Source organism: Orussus abietinus, unplaced genomic scaffold, assembly GCF_000612105.2.
Source record: "Orussus abietinus isolate OABI.00-Male unplaced genomic scaffold, Oabi_2.0 scaffold77, whole genome shotgun sequence".
NCBI classification, from domain to species: domain Eukaryota; kingdom Metazoa; phylum Arthropoda; class Insecta; order Hymenoptera; family Orussidae; genus Orussus; species Orussus abietinus.
This window is the reverse complement of record NW_019394245.1, coordinates 282,727-304,133: the sequence shown is the minus strand read 5'-3', so window position 1 is coordinate 304,133 and position 21,407 is coordinate 282,727. Positions and strand designations below refer to the sequence as shown.

The 21,407-nt window shown below is 38.1% G+C and overlaps 4 protein-coding genes across 12 annotated transcripts in view; 3 read left to right on the top strand and 1 right to left on the bottom strand.

Annotated features, from left to right (window-relative positions):
- LOC105694644 (homeotic protein antennapedia) overlaps positions 1-624 on the top strand; it is a 31,426-nt gene extending 30,802 nt beyond the window's left edge. The window contains exon 4 of the mRNA XM_012415510.1: positions 382-624. Coding sequence (XP_012270933.1) covers positions 382-624 — 243 coding nt within the window. The remainder of the gene's footprint in view (positions 1-381) is intronic.
- A 1,660-nt stretch (positions 625-2,284) lies between these two features.
- LOC105694664 lies at positions 2,285-6,103 on the bottom strand. 3 transcript variants are annotated; one of them, XM_012415538.2, is made up of 7 exons: positions 6,021-6,103; positions 4,471-4,602; positions 4,106-4,186; positions 3,702-3,829; positions 3,044-3,211; positions 2,734-2,945; positions 2,285-2,654 (listed from the first exon to the last, which is right to left on the bottom strand). In XM_012415538.2, exons 2-6 carry the CDS (start codon positions 4,526-4,528, stop codon positions 2,748-2,750), a joined length of 633 nt encoding a protein of 210 aa, XP_012270961.1. In that variant the 5' UTR covers positions 4,529-4,602; positions 6,021-6,103; the 3' UTR covers positions 2,285-2,654; positions 2,734-2,747. The 3 variants fall into 3 exon arrangements, with proteins under 3 accessions (XP_012270961.1, XP_012270959.1, XP_012270960.1); XM_012415536.2 differs by having other exon boundaries at positions 5,794-6,033; XM_012415537.2 differs by having other exon boundaries at positions 5,804-6,033.
- Positions 6,104-10,484: 4,381 nt separating this feature from the next.
- LOC105694737 (synaptotagmin-5) lies at positions 10,485-20,563 on the top strand. 4 transcript variants are annotated; one of them, XM_012415679.2, is made up of 10 exons: positions 10,485-10,590; positions 14,735-14,873; positions 16,207-16,326; positions 16,441-16,529; positions 16,908-17,039; positions 17,173-17,370; positions 18,981-19,133; positions 19,237-19,357; positions 19,452-19,624; positions 20,059-20,259. In XM_012415679.2, exons 2-10 carry the CDS (start codon positions 14,738-14,740, stop codon positions 20,257-20,259), a joined length of 1,323 nt encoding a protein of 440 aa, XP_012271102.1. In that variant the 5' UTR covers positions 10,485-10,590; positions 14,735-14,737. The 4 variants fall into 4 exon arrangements, with proteins under 4 accessions (XP_012271102.1, XP_012271098.1, XP_012271101.1 ...); XM_012415675.2 differs by lacking the exon at positions 10,485-10,590 and adding an exon at positions 10,598-11,596 and having other exon boundaries at positions 20,059-20,563; XM_012415678.1 differs by lacking the exon at positions 10,485-10,590 and adding an exon at positions 10,598-10,811.
- A 576-nt stretch (positions 20,564-21,139) lies between these two features.
- Positions 21,140-21,407, top strand: part of LOC105694680 (mitogen-activated protein kinase-binding protein 1) — a 175,556-nt gene continuing 175,288 nt past the window's right edge. For all 4 annotated transcript variants that reach the window (XM_012415567.1, XM_012415564.1, XM_023433111.1 and 1 more), the window contains exon 1: positions 21,140-21,289. The gene's annotated coding sequence lies outside the window, so the exon portion shown is untranslated. The remainder of the gene's footprint in view (positions 21,290-21,407) is intronic.

Genomic DNA, 21,407 nt, shown 5'->3' with positions numbered 1-21,407 from the left:
TTCTATGCCAAAACGGTGGGAATACAAGGTCTCGGAGTGAAAATTTAATTGACCTGGAAATCATCGATAGTTACATCTACGTTCAATACAATTGCAAACATTTTTGCCGTTAGTGCAATTATTATTGCAGTAACAATGAAAGTTTATTAGCGAAGCTGTTCTTAGTTAAAAATACAAATATCTTTTTTTTCCGTGCAACCAAGGAATAAATCCGGTGAAACAGCCATGTTTACAATTTTCTTTTAAATCACCTGTTAACTTTTTTTTTTTTTAGCCGTGTTAATTTAAGTTCTGGTTTCCCTTAACATTTCCCAAGAACCAGGGTCGAAAACGACGTCGCGAGAAATCTATATTTAATATGAAAAATGGGTATTGTTGCAGGTAAAGATATGGTTCCAAAATCGTCGCATGAAATGGCGGAACAGTAAGGAACGCGAATTGCTGGCACACGGAGGTTCCCGAGAGCAAACCTTGCCGAACAAGAACAACCCCAATCCGGACTTGACCGACGCCGATGGGGACGGGCTGAGAATGGATTTGAGCGATGCCAGTCCATTGAACAGTCCTCGGGGCACAGAAGTGCACCTGGACAACGAGGATGACGAGGAAATCAATGTCACGTGATAAAATTTAATGGGGATCTACGCCTAAGAGCGAACGACCATTGACGAGTTCGCTGCGACGTGCGAATTGATTTCCAGGAATCGATCGACAACTGACGTCGCATTGACAAGAATCGGGGATAAACTCTAATAGCTAAGAAATCAATTGGTCTCCTTTCTTGGGATATCGACGAAATGATCGATGGTCATTTATCACCGGAATCGAACCGAATCACCTCGTTCCATCGAATCCTGGTTTCCCTATGTTGTCTGAAGAGAAAATACAATGTTTCATTTAATAATTTATCCGAGTAAATGTTACCAGATATGTCGACTGTATAATTGGGATTGAAAAATGCGATTTGGATGAGCTGTTGAATTATCCCTCGATTATATGGTGATTCAGTGACTCGTGCGAATCGCAATTCGAAATTAAATAAGTATCACTTTGATGAGAATTATTAAATTTTATTTAATAATTCTCTTTAATTATTAAATTTGAATTTCGTCCCGAAGATTCGACTTGAAGCCGATTAGTATTATTGGATCCGTGGATTGTTCCGTTTTGTGCATTTGATGATGCGGCGCATAAGCAACCTCCGTTACCGACACACTCGAAGTCAAAGTATTCGTGTAATTAAGGAGAGTTGTATCATATTGTAATTAGTACTCATTGTAACTCGGCAAGGTCTTATGAAATTATTGAAGAAGGTGATTCTGGGTACGGCCAAGGTGATTATGTCTAACGCTAACGTAAGGGAGCGAAAACCAAATGTAATTAATCATCGTGATATATTATAGTTACTCTACATGTAATATAATGGAATAAAAGTGTCTGAGCGAAGATATATCCCACAGTCGTTTTTAATATAAAAAAATTAATGTAATTTCATGCCTGATTCAATCAGACCGTGATATATAAATTAATGTTTATAATTTTCTTTCTTTTTCCTAAACGTAAGAAATTTGTTTTAAATGACTCCAGTATAATTATTTATTTTCCTTTTATGAAATATCAGTAGTTTATAATTTGCAAGTGAACCCGAAGGTAACATGAAGCAGATTAAGAAATATTTCTCTGTCTACAAAATGATAAAATATGTGCCTTGATAAATTCAAATTTTCGAACATCTAAGCGACAGAAACAATAATTAAAAAGGTCCTCATAGCGAAAGTATCTTTTTGAGGAGGGTAAATCAAGAAATGGATAACAATCTTTTCTTTTACACGGTACTTACATGTGATTTAGCAAAAGTTACTGTTTTTGAGTAAAGTGTAACAACTGTTGCAACAAATTTCCCGAGATTCAAGCTTCGCCGCCTGGGTGAGCCACTGCATGGAAGGAAACATTCAGCGCCATCTTCCGGACAACTGAGATCCTACGTTACCGACGTCTGTTTTCTATGGTCGGTAAACATTCTGTAGAGATCTCTGCATTCTGCAAGTAGTTTAACATATCGAGGAGAGTGCTAGATATTTTAATTGATATGCAATTTTATCACGGGAGCATTACAATTGCAATATTTCAGTTTCCCAATTCTCTCGGTTCATGATCTTTTTAATGGAATACCTACGTTATTACAGTCGATAATAAGTTCCCTAATGTCGATAAAAAATCTATAGGAATTGCTTAATAATTAAGTAATTGTTTGAAGCAGCAGGAATGCAATAATAACTTTTCGTAGGTAAAACAATAATATTTATAACAAAGATATGTAAAACTTATTCACATCAAATGTGCAATATGTTGAACCAATAAAAAGTTCGAATTTTGTATTTTTTTGTTTTAAACTGCAGCTAAGTACACCTCCTTACATATATATCATTTCACTAATAAATTATCAGATGACGAGTCCTTGAATCGTTGTTCTTTACAAAAGAAGTAACAAAAGACAAAGACGGGTTCAAAACGGATAATATCCTGGTTCAGATGATGTTTCCCTAACGGCAAACAGATTAATTTTTAAGAACAATTTGAACAGAGAAGGTAACACCCTTGGTAACTGACGAACTATAACATCTACAAATACATATATTCTTCCTAGTCAATTCCTGAAAAATAAACGTTTTAAGCAACATTTTTCAGCATTTTAAAATAAATGTCAATTAGTAGTATTTACCTAACTCTTACATTTAATTCTGCAGTTATGCTTTGTCAACCGGTGGCTGCTCTTTATAAAGTTTCCGCAATTGTTGATTCATTGCTTCTTTCATGTTTCCATAAAGTAACTTGCCATTTGGATCGAGAACAGATTCACTCCCGGAGCTTGTTAACGGCGTCTCATTTTCCAAGTTTTCATTCATTCCTTTGCTCCATTTCTTCAACCACTCGCCAGCGTCCTTCTGAAATCAGAAATTGAGAAAATTAGGAAAGAGACTTTCACTCACCTGCTCCATATCTTGTAAACCTACGGTTACGTTTATTTTATGATTTTGTTTACATGGTCTTTCTTTTCCTTTTTATCTTCTTCTATTTGCGGCGTTTTCTGCAATTTCTCATCTAGTATTCCGATCCTCTGTAGCTCCTCCACTTTGCGCTGTAGTTGGTATTTCGCAACAGCTTTTGCCCAAGGACCCAGTTCTCCTCTCATGGCGGCACTGAGCATTGCCTTGAAGCAGAGTAGAAAAAGTAATTAAGACCTGATATGTCGCTAGAACAATCGAAAGACCGGCTAAGAAAAATTGCACTCTGACGGCCTTCGAACTGAATTTTAATGGACAATAAATATTTTCTCTACAGGCAGTAATGCCTATTCATTTAACGAAAAAATCAAACAAATTTAGTGGATTATTTTTTAAATTGAAATAATACATTTTTAAACTTAAAAACGTGATAAATATCACGTCACAAAAGTTACCGCAATAGCAGTAATATCTTTGAAAGTTGTCAACTCATATATATATGTGTAATGATTTAACATTGCACTTTACATCTTTCAATTTTCTTTATAAAGTACGTAGAAGGCGGTAATAAGAAATGTATATAAGGAATTACTCAAATGATATTTTAGAGTGTAGACATTTTTCTACTAATCGTCCTCGTGGCATTGACATGAATAATTTCGATATGAATATAAGAATTGAAAAATCTAATGTTACATTTCTTCTCTTTTTTGACTCCAAAGTGCCGATCGGCTCGGTCTCCGTTTGAGGACCTAATTCCAGGAGAACCTGGAAATCTGCATGTTGTCCTAATCTGAAACCCACGCCGATTCTAGAATCCGTTCCTATTTTGAAAAAAGAAATGACAATTAATGACGCATTTAAAAGGAACAACTGAAGTTGAATATTTCGATAACGTAAAACAATTGGTTGACTCATGCATAATTATAACGCATCCACCGAGGTCGGTGAAAGGACCGTAATTTGTACAATTATACTAAACGGCCCAAGAAGCCCAGGAAAAGACAGTTTTTCTTTTTTAATATTTTGCAATGCGACCTCTTTTCAAGAATTGTACCAATAATTGTTTACCAATCGATGTACCATTCCTATCGACTTACCCTTCTTAATCGGGGGAATGTTGGAGTAAATTAGCGATAGGATTGTTGGCAGTTCCTCAGGAATGATCAAACTTGTCACACCTTAAATAAATAATTAACTAGGTTAAGAAGTAAGTAATAAATAAAAGATTGATGCTATCTCATTTTATATGTATACTTTATAATTAGATTTTTGAGGATAACTGTTACAGATTGTAATCATAAAAAAATGTATCGGGCGACGAGTTAAAGGTAAAAGCACAACCCATTAAATCGCGCCCATTCAGGAATTCCTTTTCTCTCCAATTGCTTAGCTTCGTTGTTGCGCGATGTCCACATCTCGCAAAGTAGGCGAAGGCCAAAAACATAAATTAAAATCTACTCACAGTCATAGAAGAGCAACAGAGCCGCCAGTTGCGTGGCGATGACCTTCGTGGTCAACATCGTGTAAAATGTCGAATTTCACTTTTCTTCAGTTACACGCCTCGACCACGCATTGTTTCCTTCTACGTCGTCGCCTGTAAAAAGGGAAGTTTTGTTAAAAACACTTCTCGAAATATGACAATCGAAAAGAGAAAAAACCCTTCCTGATTTGCTTTCAACAAATTTATTCGTATTCACGTTAATATTCCAAAAATACTATCCTGTTGGGAATCTTTAATTTTCCACTTCTTCAGTGTCAAAAATTCTATGACTTATAATAAAATATAATACTTATTGCAATAAAATAAAATTATTAAACTGATTTTTAAAGTATCATTGAATCTGCGTTATTCTATTAATGCACATGTATACTTCACGTCCGTGCTTTCTGACGTGTTTTAACATTGCAGATGACTTTTTTAAGTGCTTCGATAATATTTACACGATACAGTTTCTTTCATAATTAAAAGTGCATCAAGATGGGAACGATCCAACAATTAAATCGAGATTACGTATCATACACTTTATGCCTATATCGAACTCTATACGATAGAACTGATCGTGACGCTTAAAAAGATGCAAGTAAAATATTATTACATATAAAAACTTATAAAGTACGTTTCTTAAGTCGAGTCTAAAGCGGTCTTAGAACGTAATGTTGTTGCACGTAACGCAATGGTTTGCGGAATTACGCGAGCGTGATGCATTACGCAACAGCGCGTAAATACAATTTTTTTTTACCCCCTTCCAACTAATCATAGTACAATGAACAAGGCATGCAGTTGCCACTAACGTGCAATTAGTTCCACACGCCTAGACAATTAAACAATTTCACTTGCAATCCATTAATTTTTCAGCAATTTAATTTTTAAACGCCCTACCGAATTTTTATTCAACCAACGACGTCGGTTCAATCTAATAAATACATAATATTTCGCAAGAAAGAAAGAAAAGATCGTAACATCTTCCAAATGAGTTTGCGAAAAAAGTCCACTTTAAATCTTTCAACCAATACTAAAAGTGAAGGAATTATATTTGTACGTCATGGAATCGACTTTTGACGTTTAAAAATTGCATCGTCGTCAACTTTAAAGAAGAATAATTTTAATTTTATTAAATGTATATCTTCAATCGCTCTTAATAATGAAATCAGATATCCTCATGATTTTAGTTCCCGTGACTCGCTGCCCGATATGCGAACTTTCCGAGCCATTCGATGCTTCAATTTCGAGAGAAAATTGGAGTTTAACCGGCAAGGAGGCAAGAAACTAGGGAACGAAATGTACCCTTCTTTACCGGTATCCCGGATAAGCGGCGGTCGGTGGTTTTTCGACGACTGCCAGTCCCGTAGGTTCAATTGGCTGTCCGAAAGGCCGGTGACCGAGGGGCGGACAGTTTCTAAGGTCTCATCGGTGTAAGAAGAAACTTTCTCGGGCGGAAACCCGCAATCGGTGTGCTCGATTTGCGGAGAGGTTGTGCGAAAGTGAAGCGGACTTTATCGGAATAGAATTACCCGGATCCGGCCATGCGACGTTCCGGCGATCGTCGATGGACTGACCGAGCTGTCCCCAAGTCCTGGTGGCATGGAAAGGCCGGACACAGAAGCGCGAGACTAAGTTTCAAGTGAAAGGAGTCTCGAGAATCGGGGATCGAGGATCGAGGTCGGTGCCAACCGAGTGCGTGACTCTCTCCGGTCCCCACCCGATAGGGCTTAGTCTCTCCATGCGTTTCTACGCCGATGGAGATATGACTTTATGAATGAAAGTCACCTGCCCGGAGGTTCAAAGGACATCGACCAGCCATCTGCGAATATGTTTCAAATGGGAATTAGATTTCTAATGAAAATAAAGAAATATTTTAGAAAGTGTTCATCGTTCCGACCTCACGTGACGTACCATCTCGATGCGTCCTCTTTCCCTGCACGCAGAAAAATAATATTGTAATCATTACATATGCTCGCGAGTCAAAGTATTGTTGGTACCTTAACAACAATTATTGTAGATGTAATTACAATTGAAGGAAATATTGACAAGGCAAAATGATGGGAGGTCCATGGGCGGGCCTATTCCAAGAATCATGGGCAAGGAAACGCGAGCATGTTTAGAAGATATGAGCATTGCCTAAACAATTGATACGGCTAGACCAAGACGGTCCCTACGAACAGTGGACGGAACGGCACTTGGTCGAGGATCGCAGAACGGAACGCTTGAATCCATTTTATATACGTCTCCTTTTTGAACAATAAGTCAATTGATATACCTGTAAATCTACAAAATATAGACTTGTCAATAGGAGGTTCGCCTTCGGTAATTTCTCCTCTTACACAATTTTTTGTCCTTTTAACGATTGCGACTGTAGCACCAACTGTAGAATTCTTGTAAATAAATTCTAGTTATATTTGCATCTGACAGTGTTACGTGTATAACATTGGAAAGTAAAAATTACACGCATGAAGGTACATGTAAAAATGACCATCAGAGTTGTAAAATTTAAAAACAAGAACTCTATTGAAAACCGTATAATATACCGTAGCACTAGTAATTTTTACAAGCGTGAACTGTTATTGTTCCTATTGTGCGTTTAAGACACAGCGTGAGAAACATTCGGGTCGTGACATGCATTAGTTGCGTAGTCCTGCGAACTGTTAGATTCATTATGACTTTGGTAGCATCATCACTCGGTCCTCTTCGTAATTCCATTTTCGATGTAATTTAAGATCGAGTTTTGCTTTTTCAATTCATTGTAATAGTTTGATTAAGTGACCACATGGATGACTTTGTAAAAAATGAACTTCAGGAATAAAGGTTAGAAAACCTATAACAATCGTGCCAAGGTAAGCTTTACATAAAACAAATATTTACCGTTTTCAATGTATTATATCTGTAGTGATTTCCCGAGTTCCCGACAGGAAAGGATACCGTTTCTAATGATACTTTTTACATGCAGCTACGGCAACATATATGTACGTTTGCCAATGGTAGTTTTTACATGAGCTGACTGTAATACACACATGTTGCTATTGTATTTTCTAGCTACCCCAACGGTAATAAATGCGTTGCTGCACGTTACTTTCTACATGTATCAACAGTAAAGGGTACACTAGTGAACGTTATCATATACATACGTTATGTGGTAACTATTGCTTCAGTTGACGAATTTATGCTGTCACGATTGTAAATATAACTGTCGTATTGTTGTAACTGTAATCATTATTTGTAATAATGTGTACCACAGTGAAATTGTACATTTGATAATTTAGCAGAGTAATCATTACTTTGTAGAACCGCTGTCTTTATATTCATCAACGATTGCTGTTAAATCTATCCCAATTGTAGTAATTATAACAAGTTTTTTCTCTCCGTGTGCCGATGTATGAAAGTGTGTAAGGTTGTTTCTCTGTCATCAGATTTGCAGTAGTGATTATATTTGGAATGAAAATTACTCAATGTTACAGATATTTTACATGGTCTCCACCTCATGATGCATAACACCACGGTTCAGTGCTTCTGCAATGATGCTGGAATAACTACGTGAATGAAAGTTATTAGCCTGGGGCCCCAAAAAACGGCGATCGGTCATTCCCCTGTGATCGGATTTACGGTAGGAATTAAATTTCAAATGAAAATGAATAAATGTAACAGATATTTCAGTTTGTCCTCAAGGGGGTCGTACTATGTGTCGAGTCCAAAAAATCAATTTTTTATTTTTTGGCTAAATTGCTTCCAAATCATCCCTACAATATGTCTGTAAAAGGATTTCCCCGTATTCGAAGTCGCTAAGAAGTAATAGCCGTTTAAGGCGAGTCATAATTATCTTTGTGTAATGCGTACTTGAACTTTCAAACGCGTTTTTCTCAAAACTACATTTTTCAAATTGGCTGTCAAGTTTCAGAAAAGACTACTGAATCGATAGCGCTCAAATTTGAATGACATGTTTAGTAGACACGTAGTTACATCTGGTACCAGAATCTTAGTGATATTTATCGTATTTTTTTTAGCTTAAGCTAAATTCATCGAAAAAAATACGAAAATTTCAAATTATTTTAAAAAACTGGCTCAATTTTTTAATTTTCAAATTTTTGACTTATTTCTGGTATCAGTTATAGCTACAGGTCTATAAATTAATCATCAATTAAATTTGTTGATTTTAGATGAGGAAAACAGCCGGAATCGTGGCAGCCATTTCACTACTTTTTTTACAGCGGTCTCTTTCGGGAGCTCTGCCCGTGAAAAAAAAGCAATATTTTTGCTTAAAAAAAATGTGTGTGGTTTGTTTAAATACAAGTACATATGTTGTAAAAATTTCAATTATGTGTAATTTAATGATCCACAAAAAAAATCCCGAAAAATGTGTAAAAAACTGGCCATCACATAGTACGACTCCCTTAACTCACTAAGTGTAGCATTTCGAAATGTTTCTCTGGTTTTACGACAGTATAGGACAGACTTTACGATCGAAAGTCATCAACCCGAGGACCCAAAGAACTTCAATCCCTAAGCAAAACTGGCAAATTGGCAATAACAATTATATTTGGACATCATAATTTTTGCATTTTAATTTTTTATAAATTAACGAAGCTGCAACAAATCATGTCAAGAACCAACAAAAGTGTGGGTCACAATTAGGAATGTATGATGAAATTAAGAATTATATGAAGTAAAAAACAAAAAATTTATTAAACATTGGTCAATACACCCCGTAGGACAGCTTGCCCCGGTTTCCCCTACTGTTCTCCTGCGACTTAGAAGCGACTTTATAAATTAATGAAAGTCTCAACTCCGCAGGTCCAAAGGACATCGACCAATCGTTCTCCTATGGTCGGATCTGCGACGAGAAATAAATCTGATAGGAAAATGAATGTTGCAGAGATTTTCTTTCCACGACATTTATTATTTTCAATTATTTTAGAAAATACATTTTTTTTTAATCGTGTAACAGAATATAGTTATACAACTAGTCACTTTATACATTGCAGTGGTCCTTAAAAATAATTTAACTTTTGTACCGATATGTCGAAGTTCGTGCGCTGATGATAAATATAAAGGACACCTAAAAGATATCAGGAATTTTGAATAATCCCCGATAACCTATCAAACGGCAAACACACCTGTTAACGCACCTTATTCATACTGTACACAGGTAGAGTTAATCATATCTTTTCGTAGAATAAGTCCCTATAACCCTTTAAAAATATGTATTTTAACCCCTGGAACTACTCATACTATTCTAATAATCAATATAAATATACCGTTGTTGATCTCATTTTATGTTTAATTCTATAACTAACTAAACCGTACCTGAGAAAATACTCGAAATAAAACTCCCTCCTACATTCTTAACAACATTCCACCATTACATTTATATTTTCCGGAGGTAAATAAAAAATGGTGCCCCATTCCCTAAACGATAACAAAGCATCAGGATCTTCCTAGAACCTCCGCAGAACGTAGGGTTAATTTGAAGGACTTCAGATATGACATTATCTCCGAAATGGAGGAGCGTTACGTCACTGATTCCAAGGTTTCCGGGGTCTCGCGTAATGACCGACAAGTCATACCGAGCAAGACCCGGCTCGGCCAGGGAAAAGGAACCGAGGATCATACGCAGTCGAGGCGAAACGCAGCAAACAGTAAACGCATCACTTTCGACACAATATCCGAGTACAAACGTGTCAACCGACAATTGCGGGAAAACGTGTGGGTGATATCGGTGATAAGCGGTGGACGGTGTGCTCACCTGTGGTCACTCGCGGCCGCGACGCGTACAGGTGTGTACACCGTCATTGCGTACACATCGGCGTGCTCGTTCAAGACCGAAGTAGCGTTAAGCGACTCTTTTGCGCAGACAATATGCAGAGAGTGTGGCCACGTAGAGGCGAAACGAGTACACCTCGTTGAAGTCACCGATTGGCGGGACTCGAGTCAACTTTGACGGTTCCCGGCGATTTTTCCGCTCGCTCTTTCCACTCGGAAAGACCTTCGCTCGACGGCGCACGATTGGTCGGAAGTCGCGAATGCCGATTCCTCGGGTTTCCGACAGAAGACCGTCGGCTATTCTTCGTCATGAGCTGCATTTCTTGTCCAGTGAGTACGCGAAGTGCATCCCGATGCGCCGGGAACGCGGAGCTCGGAAATCAAGCGGTTCCCTCGCTGCACGCGTTCACGAAATCACGCCGACGTGATGGAGGAGCCAAATTCGCAAATTGTCCTAGAAGTCCGCTTCCAAGTCCCTGTCGTAATTTTCTATTTCTTTACTTATCCGTATTGAGACGCCCGAGAGAAGATGATAGGTGATGCAGAGAACGGTAAATCGGTAGTGCGAGGAAAAACTGAAAAACGTGGAACGAGGCAGAATTAGTTTGTCGTGCAGTTTCTTGTGCAGTTCTCAGGGGGGAAAGAGAATAAAAAGATTGAAAAGATCGCCATGTATTTATTATCAGATTCATAGACGGATGTAAAAGGTGATAATTGGTTCGGCGATGTGCGCGCGGGTGACCTTCGGAGATGTATCAACGTTTAAAAATGTTAATCAATAATTATAATATTTAATGGCTGATGTTTCATGACAAGGTGCTAAGTGGAGTTTTTGCTTGTGTTGTCATATTACAGCTGACATTCTAAGTTTTCTTTTTTCTTTTTAATGCCACAGCGAGATTTTGCACAAGAATTTCAGTACATTGTTACGACATTGTCGTAATAGACGCGTAAGTTAATAAGATCTACTTTTTAACAATTTTATTTATTTCGATGCAGAACTGTATGATAATGTTACATACAAAATTCATTTATTCTCATTTTAAGGAGAGCGTAAAATTCTTATATATTTATATGTTCTAATGAGTCGGGAGTATAGTAAAGCCTGTAATTATACCGTAGTCTACAGAATCTAACGGTGGGAAGCACGTGTCCGGTCGTCTTATCGTTATCTTCATATTTCCGCATGCACACGAATAAGCCGACGATAGAAATAACGACGAGGCTTTAAATTTCGATTTGAGTCGGCAATCTTTTTTCCTTGTAGCCGCAATTCGTGTCGAGCAATGTGCGAGAGTGCGGTTATGGTCCGCAGTGCCACGGTCACAAACATTCAGTGAGTTTTTCCTGCCTAGTAATTGTTTCTATGCCATTGAGATTCGTGAACCTTGTTCAGTCTATAGTCTCTTATCCCTGAAGACACGTTAATACGTATTCATTTTTCCGTGCGTGTTGATAAATAGATGATGACAGGATTAATCGTGCCTAAGACTTGCATGTTAAATATGATGACGGAAACGTTCCTCTACCTATAAATAAAACCTATGCATTGGATTAGCAACTAACGATGTCCTGAAATTTTACATATTTTAAACTAGGATTGTTGTTAACAGAATGGTTGGAATCGCTAGCATGATAGAATTTGTTTTTTCATCAACATGGGAAAATTTAATCAATCGAATAAAAATTTGACTTAATATTTCCGGTAAAATGTTAAGAAAATAATTTGAAAGAGTCAGCGGAATATCGTTAGATTTTTTTATTTCCCATTTTTCGTGATAATTCTCCTCCGCTTCGATTCGTTCCCACGTTAGTACTTAGCGTAGGTGTGTATTGCGTTTGTACAACGAGTGTCATTGCACTTAAGAATTTCACTATTGAAAAGACAATGGACGCAATTCTTGGTAGAATAACTGAGCAACCATTTAACACCCAATATTGCGAGGTGGAATCGACTCGTTTTCACTGGGTGCTGGGATTATTCGGTCGATCATAAAAATAACAGGTGGAAATGTTCATTTATGAATCCCACTTTCTGAATAATCAGATAGTTGGACTATTCGCTTTCGATCTGCAAGAGCTATTATTTCACCCCGATCCGTACCCACGTGACTACCGAACGTGGGTGTACATTGCATTAGTTATCATTACTCCTAGCAATTTTCTTGTCACACAAACAATGTACGCATTCCCAGTAAAGATAATTACGCAAGCGTTACAATGTGAAATCGTCAGGTAGAATAAATTCTATTTTCAAATGCGGCAACACCATTCAAATGATGAAAGTAACATTTGATACAAAATTATTATAAAAAATTAAATACACACCATTCCTTGGAAAATACCTAGGGAACCATTATACCGCAAGATTTCAAGATCAATCAATCTTTTTCACTCTTATAATGAAAAAGTTTAATCCATTGCCCAAAAGAAAAGGTTAGAAAGTATTCCTTTGAGAATCGCATGCATTGCACAACGAAATCATTGGAGGCTCTCGTTCAGTCTTTGCCAGAACTATTTCCCCCTGCAATTCATACCCACACGAGTACGAAGCGTAGGTGTACATTACGTCAAGTCCAACGCGTGTCATTGCACCTAGCAATTTTGCCATCGGAAAGACAATAGGTGCGATTCTCGGCGAAATGACCGTGGAACCGTGAGAAGGCGAGATTGAGAGGTAGAATCGATTCCTTTTCCCCGATGCAATGGGAAGAGTCGATCGATTGATCGGCGAGAAAAGAGAAACCTACTACTCAGCTAACCGCTTAGTTGGGAGCGATCAGCTGTTGGGGACACTTTACGACCGGCAAGGATCGGAGCTCGACACAGTTTGCTCAGTTGTTCGTTAACTCGCGGCGAATGTGTGCATTGTGTGGCACCGATACGTACCTGTGAACAAGTGAACTTATTTCCGTGCCCGTATTGCTATGTTACGTGTCCTGACAGTTGTGGCACGATAATGCGAATCGTCTTTTATCGGGCCATTCGATGAGGAGGAAGTGTCGTAAAATCATGCCGGTACCGTGTTCGTTAATCGATCAGGAAGAAACCCAGTAACGAAGTGCCCCGAATCTCGGAGAAGGCTGAATAAAATATAATAATGAAATTAACCATAGGATAAAATGCAAATAATCGTGATAATAACGCTTTACTTTATCGCGTGGCGATGATAAACGTGACCGTGTTTGGGAGGTCCGATGACTTTCCGTGATCCATGATGAGGATTCGATGGGTGGCAATGAAATTTCAGAAGAGACGCAACTGCCGATGATAATTGCTCCAGGTATCGTCATTTTTCGTTAAAAAAAAAAGAAAGAGTTGTTTTAGTTTCTTCGAGAAGGATTTGTACAATTTTTAGGAATCGAATTATTAGAGTTAATATAAAACATACATAAAGTATTCTTTACGTAAATATGTGTAAAATATATTAAAATCAAATAAAAATTAGAAACCGACACAGATGCGCGGCTATTGCTGTCGCAAGTGAAAATAACTGAACTTCACGGATTAATTTGAAAAGTTCCAATTCTTTGGAGATCAATTATACACAACTCTAATAGCACAAAATATTTGTCCTATATTTTCTATGTATTTAACGAATATCGTACGTTTTGTAAATATTTAGCAGATATTTGAAATAGTTGCTTTACAATAGAATATTATCTCTATAATATTTATATAATATTAGCTCAATGTGTTTTCATAATATTTTTCTACCAGATATACAAAACATTTCGTTTCATTTTAATAGAAGTATTTTTTAAATATTATCCGCCGAATACATTATAAACGTTTTAAAAATATTTAACATCAAAGTGACACGTTTTGCTCCCATAATGAAATAGCGAAACGAAAATATTAGAAAAATCTCCCGTGTTTCTTGATACCAAATGAAGTGTCCGATAATAGTCGTGAAGTAAAAAATGTATTTTCATGTTCACGAGTTAAAAAATATAATTTCTCTATATGTGTATAAATTATTGAAACTAAATATGTCATTGAGATTTTCAAGAAATATTTCAAATATCTTCGATTGAAATCTGCAAAAAATCTTAAAAAATCTGTCGCTTGAGATACTTAGCAAAGATTACAAAGGAATATTTATAAATTATTCTATTCTACTAGGGAATCCTAATTATTTATCTATGAGATCGCGTTTAACACATTTGTATAACAAATGTATGGTATTTTTAAACATATATAGAGCTTTCCTCTTAATTGCTAAAAATGGTGCACCCATCGACAAACTCTGATACTACTTAACTTTAAATTAATTTCACGCATTTCGTACAGTTCACCATTTTAGTTGGTCATCCACAATTGTTTAGCACCGATCTGAAAGAAACATCGGACATTAAATAACCATAAAAACGTAAAGTAATGGTGAATTAATGCAAGACGATCGCGATTTCACCGCGTACTCTCCTAGCTCGATGTGCATTACGGGAAGAAACATTATTGTGAAATTTTTTAGTGAATGGAGAACTTTTTCGGCCGATGGGGCCGAATCCTGTTGGTGGTTGTGGGAGCAGCGATCATGTTGGTTGCAGTGCTCTTGATTGCTTGTTTCTTCACCCCGGGATGTCTTGGATACGAGTGCATTCGGAAGCGAAGTAAGCTCCTAATTGACACCATTTTTCTACTTGTAAATCATTTTCTCGACCGAGCGGTGTCGATTGCGTGCCACGCAGGTGACGGTCTTAAACGCACCTGTCATTGATATACCGAGCTGCCACCCTCGATTCGAGTTTCCACGCACGTTCGTGCCGGTTGCTTCCGTACGCACGCGCTTCTGCGTACGTGAACGTAATATATATTCCGCGGCGGTATTACTGTCGAGAAAACTTAAAACATAATATGTATCAACATGACCACGATCCTCCACATAAAAATGAAATCCAGAGTCCGTCGACAATTTTGATGGAAACATTACGTTGAAAAAATTTGCGCTACGCGGACTTTTACCACAGATACTATGTACAGTAAATGTAATTATTTAATGGAATTTCATGCAGTTCAGCCGCACGACTAGATGAATATAATAGGGTTTGAAATAATTTACTACGAAATATTTGTAAAGTAGAGATAAAAAAGAAACGTTTTCAAAACCGTCCTGGCAACGATAGGTCTACGCGTCCTATGACTAATGAGGACAATGTGAAATTTCGGTACAATAAGTAAATTATAATGGTATTGAGATATTCAAAGTTTAGTGTTTGATCAGCTACCGCATGCAAAAGAATCCGTTTATAATTATCTAAATAAGTCACGAGTGTAAATTGAATACAATAGTTTAACAGAGGAACAAAGTGAGGATTATTTAAACATGATTTATGTATTTTTAATGATGTCGACATTTTTATTTACAATATAAGTAATTCCTCGATCGCGCGTCGAGTACAATCCAAAAGTTCAATTATTTGTCTCGCGCGTTATAAAATTAAGAAGACGTGAAACGAAACTGCATTCCATTATTTCTGAGGTGAAATATCATTGTTGCACAAATTACCGTGAAACAATAAACCGTGCGATTACCGTTACTACAGGTGCGAAAGCGACCTTGTAAATTGCTTCAACTAGAAGATGATATCTGGACAGCAGAAATAGCTGTTACCTAATTGCTTGCTCATTATATTCTAATGACTGCGGTAGTTAGCAATAATCAAAGACAAGAATCGTTAGTAGTTTGATAGCGTTCCGGTTGACAGGTAGCGAAATACCACGTGGTAATTTTAAAAAGGACCTTGAAACGGTCAAACTTCTTATCAGGTCAAGGTCACGGTCATTACTGAACAATAATCATTGGAAAGTCGACGGTTATGTAAGCCGTTGTAAAAAGCGCTTTACCGTTAAAGAATGTTTCTAAAAGAAAATGTACTCCTTGACATTAACTTGGTCGTCTGTTTATTTGTTATACTTATCATTATTGTTGTGAAAATTTAACAGGAAAGGAAAGCAGCGTTGAATCTTCGCGATTGAAAGGACAAAATAAGGAGAATTTGAAACCAACCGATGTGAGCTACAGGTCCTGGCGATTAGGCAGCCTCTACGAGAACAGTAACAATGGCAAGGGTCGAATTTATATTAATTAAAATTATTCCAAGATATTAAAATGAAGTGATATTAGTGAAATAACCTTACTAGTAGATAATTGATCAAATATTTTTGATTTGTCTGAAGGTAGCGTTAGCGAGTGTGCAGAATCTCCAGGAAACACCATCACCACCAACAAGGAATCAAACGAGAGTATTGGCACCGCATTTAAATCGGTATTTATACATTGTTAAATAATTTAACAATTATCACATAGCAGCAGATTTCGTGCAGTGCAATAACGGCATTACGTATATCGAAAAAATTGTGTAACAGTTAATTGTTCTTGATAAAATGTCACCTTCACGTGAACTTATCGAAAAACTCGCAAGAATAATTCTTATGTTTCTCATTTTAATAGAAAGCAATTTCATTACTCTATTGGATGCTTACTTTGCCAGGTGTAAAATATATAATCTCTCAGGAGTCGTACAATACCCTCAGTGGCTGAAGGCTTTTCTACTTTTTTTCACTTGTGACGCAAGCGCTCTGTTTCCACGTAATTCTTGTGAAATACAGGTAAATATGACCCCTCGTGAATTTTAATATTACAGACCTTGGTGCAGCCGGAGAAGCAGAAGAACGAGTCCGCGTTGAGGGAATTCCCTACGGAATTGACGATGAGCCTCCAGTACTTGCCCCCGTGTGGGGAAAAGGTGACGGGAAAGCTCGTAATAGGAATCGAGGTTCGTTTTTTTTCTTTTCTCCGCCACTTGTCGAGCCTTTGCCGCGCCCTTGCATTTCTCCTTGGAGTGAACAGGTGAGCGCGACAAAGGTGTCAAAAGGAACAATGCCGTCAAGGTGACAGCCGTGTTGCAGGCATTGTCCGGTCTTCCGCCGAAGCAGTACAACTGTACTTTGGAGCCTTACGTCGCTTTGAACATTGTCAAGCAGTCCTGGTCCCACAGAAGGAGGCAGAAATTGCACAGCTTTAGGACGAGGAGCATTAGGCACTCGGCTAGCCCAATTTATAGAGAAACTTTCGTCGTGGCCGACGCCAAGCCACTAGAAGTTAAGGTGATTGAACAACTTTAAATAAACTTACTGAAATTCTGTCCCGTTCATTCGAGACGAAAATACAGCCAAGTCTCGCAAAAGGTCGAGAATAAGTGAAACTTAATTACCGTGAAAGCACGCCCACTCGATTAAGGTGAAGTGAAACCCCCTTCAAATCAGTCGATTCGAATACAACACTTTTTTTTAAGGGTATTAGACCAAACTGTCCGAAACTTTGACACGTCACTCTTGATCGTCTAAGAATTGTCCTGACACATTCAACATTTGGATTTTTAGACAAAATTTTTTAACTTCCCAGACCAGAACCAAAATGGCGTCGAGCTCTATATTTCGATCGATATACAATTATCGAAGGCTCTGATATGAGAAACGGAAGGGTCAGGACAATTTTACGACAATTTAGAACACTCTGGTAATCGATAAACTCGCATTTCAACGGGATAAAGGCAAAAAGTGTTGTATGCGCTTCTATGCTAAAACGATGGGAATACGATGTCTCGGAGTGAAAATTTAATTGACCTGGAAATCACAGATGACAGGGTGTCCCTCTGCAGTCAATTAGGGCCCCAGAAAGCATGAATCTAGAGGATTTCTGGAGTTTTACTTCGATTTCTTGATATTTATTGTACGAAAACGACAGGTGGAGTATGCCATTTCGTACAATATCCAATATAATTCGACCCAGCTGTCAATATAAAAACGAACGTCGGCAACGTAGGCATTTAGAAAAATTTTCTTTATCGACGTCGATCAAGTTCCTCGACGTGTTTCACTTCACCTTAATTGGATGAGCATTCATACGAGTGGCGATGGAGAAGCAGCAATCGATCACGAATTCGGCAGCCTATCGGCGATATGGTTCTATTAATAAAAACAGTATTATTAATTGTCATATGTGGTTTATCAAAGAATGGGCGTACCTTCGCAAAAATTACCTTGCACTGGACATTTTATAAAACTCATCCTCGGTATGTCGACACAGTAATGGATAAAGTTTACGTATTACAAATTGTCGATGATTAGGAGATTCCCCGATTCTGCTAAAAGAAGAGATTTTGGTTTATTTTGTATATGTCGGTTATTTAGGTCGGTTGCATATATTCGGTTTATTTTATATATTATATATATGGGGTTCGAGAAGAAATATTATTGGAAATGTACATTTAAAATGTTGTTCACTTTTTGAGGTCAATGACGTAAATGGCGAAACAGAATAATCATGGGCTAGAGAATGCCCGAGGTTATGTTAAAATATAATCGACGAAAGGGAATGTGAGCTACTTGTTCTTTAGAGCCGACTGCTGGCATGCAAATGGATTTTAGCTGCTATAGTTATGGATATGCATCGTAATCTCAGAGTGTATCCCTCCTTGCTCGGCCTACATATTACGCTTAATTGGAAGTTTCTAAGTTTTCAGTAGACTTTTACGGTAGCGAAGTCAAGGCACTGTCGACTGCATAATTTATTGACGAGAGAACGGAGTGCCTGATAGTAGATTCACGCGTTTTGGTTTATACACGAGAGTGAAGCCGGTTGCTAATGCACAGGGTTATTCTCCGTTCATGAAGCTCGAGTGTAAGAGGATTATAAAATATTAAAATGTTCACAGGAATGGATTCTGGATATCACAGCTCACGACCAGGATCGCTATGCGAATCATACAGAATTGTGTGCGCTAAAAGTACCATTAAAGGAAGTGAAGATGATTTTTGCTAGTCCAGAGATACACTTATTCAATTATAAAATGAAGCCTTCCTATCAGGTATGAAATTAACGCTATAAAATATCTAACGGCATTTACGAATTATTCTTATATTTATTATTTCTATTTCATCACGTTATATCGTGCAATTAATGATTCTCAGGAGTACGGCAAGATTTTACTAGGAGTAATTTATTTACCAACGGCCCAGAAGTTAACGATCAATGTCATGAAGGCGTGTGATTTGAAATTCCCGTTAACTGTAGAGACTATACAAAATTTCAGTAAGTTTAAATGGACCGATCGTAGCAATCCCGCTTGAAATAATAATTAATGGCAATTCATTTCCGGGACTTAATAGCGTTTACTAATCTACAGATCCCTACGTGCGGATTGTCATGCTGAACGGAAAGCTTGGGAGAAAAATAAAGAAAAGGAGAACGAAATCTTTGCACGCTGCTGCCCAACCGGAGTTTAACGAGACGCTGACTTTCGACATAAATCGCGATCAGCTCGATTTGGTGCAATTTCTCGTTGTTCTCTGTAGCAAGGTAAGCGGCACTAAAAATGGAAAATTGTGTATAGCTTCGAGTTAATAGACCGGCACTTATAGTAGGAAAGCTAAGTAACGCGTTCGATTAATTAATAAGATAACTCTGCATTTAATAACAATGACGATAACGAAAGTAACTAGTCGAATGTATAAATTGGATCCATTTTTGCCTATTTTCTGTTCTATTTTGCCACAAGCATGAAACGATCACAATTATAAATGTTAGGTTTCAAAAGCATTATTCAAAGTACACGTCGGAAGCCAATGTTGACTTTCTATTTGAAAATTCAATTAAACTTAGCCCCGAAACCGTGAAAATTGCCGAATTTGGGTCACACGAAATGTCACCTGTCTGAAGTATCACTCCCACGTGGAGGAAGTTTTTCCAACTTTTTTTTCTCACGCTCAATACCATTTGCCTCTCGTTTTCAGATCTCGGTGGAAGAATCTACTAACAACGAGCAACCGAGCGACGATGAAGGATCCGTGAACTCCTCAAAACGGTCTCCAGATGTTTTTATTGGAAAAGTTGCTCTTGGCAAAGGGGTCAGGGGCTCCACGGAGAGGCTGCACTGGTTTTCCGTCCTGCAAAATCCTAGAAAATTAGTGACGGTTTGGCACACGCTGAAGTGAGCGATTGTGTACACGCGAGAACCACAGTTGTATTCACAATAAATCGTACCTTAATCATTTCGGTTTATCACCTTGAATCAGTAAACAACGTTCTGTTTGCGATGGTATAGTATTTATTAAATTTCGATGCTGCAAACGTTTCAATTGCAAAGATTTGAAGTTAATAAACATTTCTAAAATTGCAAGGGTTTTGAGAGAAACATTGCACAGAACGTTTCCGTCTGTACCTTGATAACGATAATCGCCTTTGAGGGCACCTCAGGGTCAAGAAACATTAGGGAATAAAGTATAGCTATATTCCATTTCCATGTCCATTACAATTAAAGGTATACTAGACTACCTAATAGATTATTTATAATGATCGCCTAGGAATTAATACATGTCTCGAATATTGCAAAATGACATTTACACGCTAGGAATAAAATCAAGTATATGGATTTAAGAACAACAGATTACTTTTAATATGATCAGAGAGCTGAGACGATACATGCCGAAAGGGCATATAAGCATAATAAGACATTTATGCTGTAACCATATAGCAATACAATCAATAATCAATTTACCACCTAATCTCTCGCTTCCGTGAACCCGAAACGTTTCCCTTCATGGTTTAACAATAAGCGTTCCAGCAACCCCGCAAACTCGAACTGAATATTCACCTATACTCTCTAGAAAATACAAACAATAATTCGCCTTCAAACCCACGAATAACGGCCGGGATTTAAATTTCCTACCGGGTTGGCGCCAGCTGCGCGTCGGTAACGTTAGTTCGGGCCTCGTCCGCGAGATGGCGCCACTCTTAAGATAGCGTCGGCTCGGGCTCCGCACGGTAGCGGAGTCGCGTTCCCCGGCCAGTGGTGGCCAGTCCGTGGCGGTCTGTTGTGTCGTTGTGTGGTTAACGGGCGCTCCGTCGGCGCGTCGGGTGTTCGTAGTGTTTTTCCCGTCCCGTGTCTTCCCTCGTGGTCTTCGCAGAGTTTCCCAGGTGTCCCGGACGCAGAGACGGCGACCGTGTTCCAGGGATCGAACCTACGTGAGTAAAAACCGCCTGTCAGTCTCGCGACTGCCCGATCCTCGACTCGCGTTTCGGCGCCGTCGCACGGGGTAACGTAACCTGTAAATCGTGCGCGCACTGCGCCGAGCGGCTGCTC

Bases quoted from the DNA above. Each gene is read 5' to 3' on its own strand.
- LOC105694664 (XM_012415538.2), bottom strand. From the start codon at position 4,528: ATGTTGACCACGAAGGTCATCGCCACGCAACTGGCGGCTCTGTTGCTC. The intron at 4,187-4,470 runs GTGAGTAGATTT...TATTTATTTAAG, and splicing joins TCTGTTGCTCTTCTATGACT to GTGTGACAAGTTTGATCATT. The intron at 3,212-3,701 runs GTAACATTAGAT...CTCTGCTTCAAG, and splicing joins AGTCAAAAAAGAGAAGAAAT to GCAATGCTCAGTGCCGCCAT.
- LOC105694737 (XM_012415675.2), top strand. From the start codon at position 14,738: ATGGAGAACTTTTTCGGCCGATGGGGCCGAATCCTGTTGGTGGTTGTG. The intron at 19,358-19,451 runs GTAAGTTTAAAT...ACTAATCTACAG, and splicing joins AGAGACTATACAAAATTTCA to ATCCCTACGTGCGGATTGTC. The intron at 19,625-20,058 runs GTAAGCGGCACT...TCTCGTTTTCAG, and splicing joins TCGTTGTTCTCTGTAGCAAG to ATCTCGGTGGAAGAATCTAC.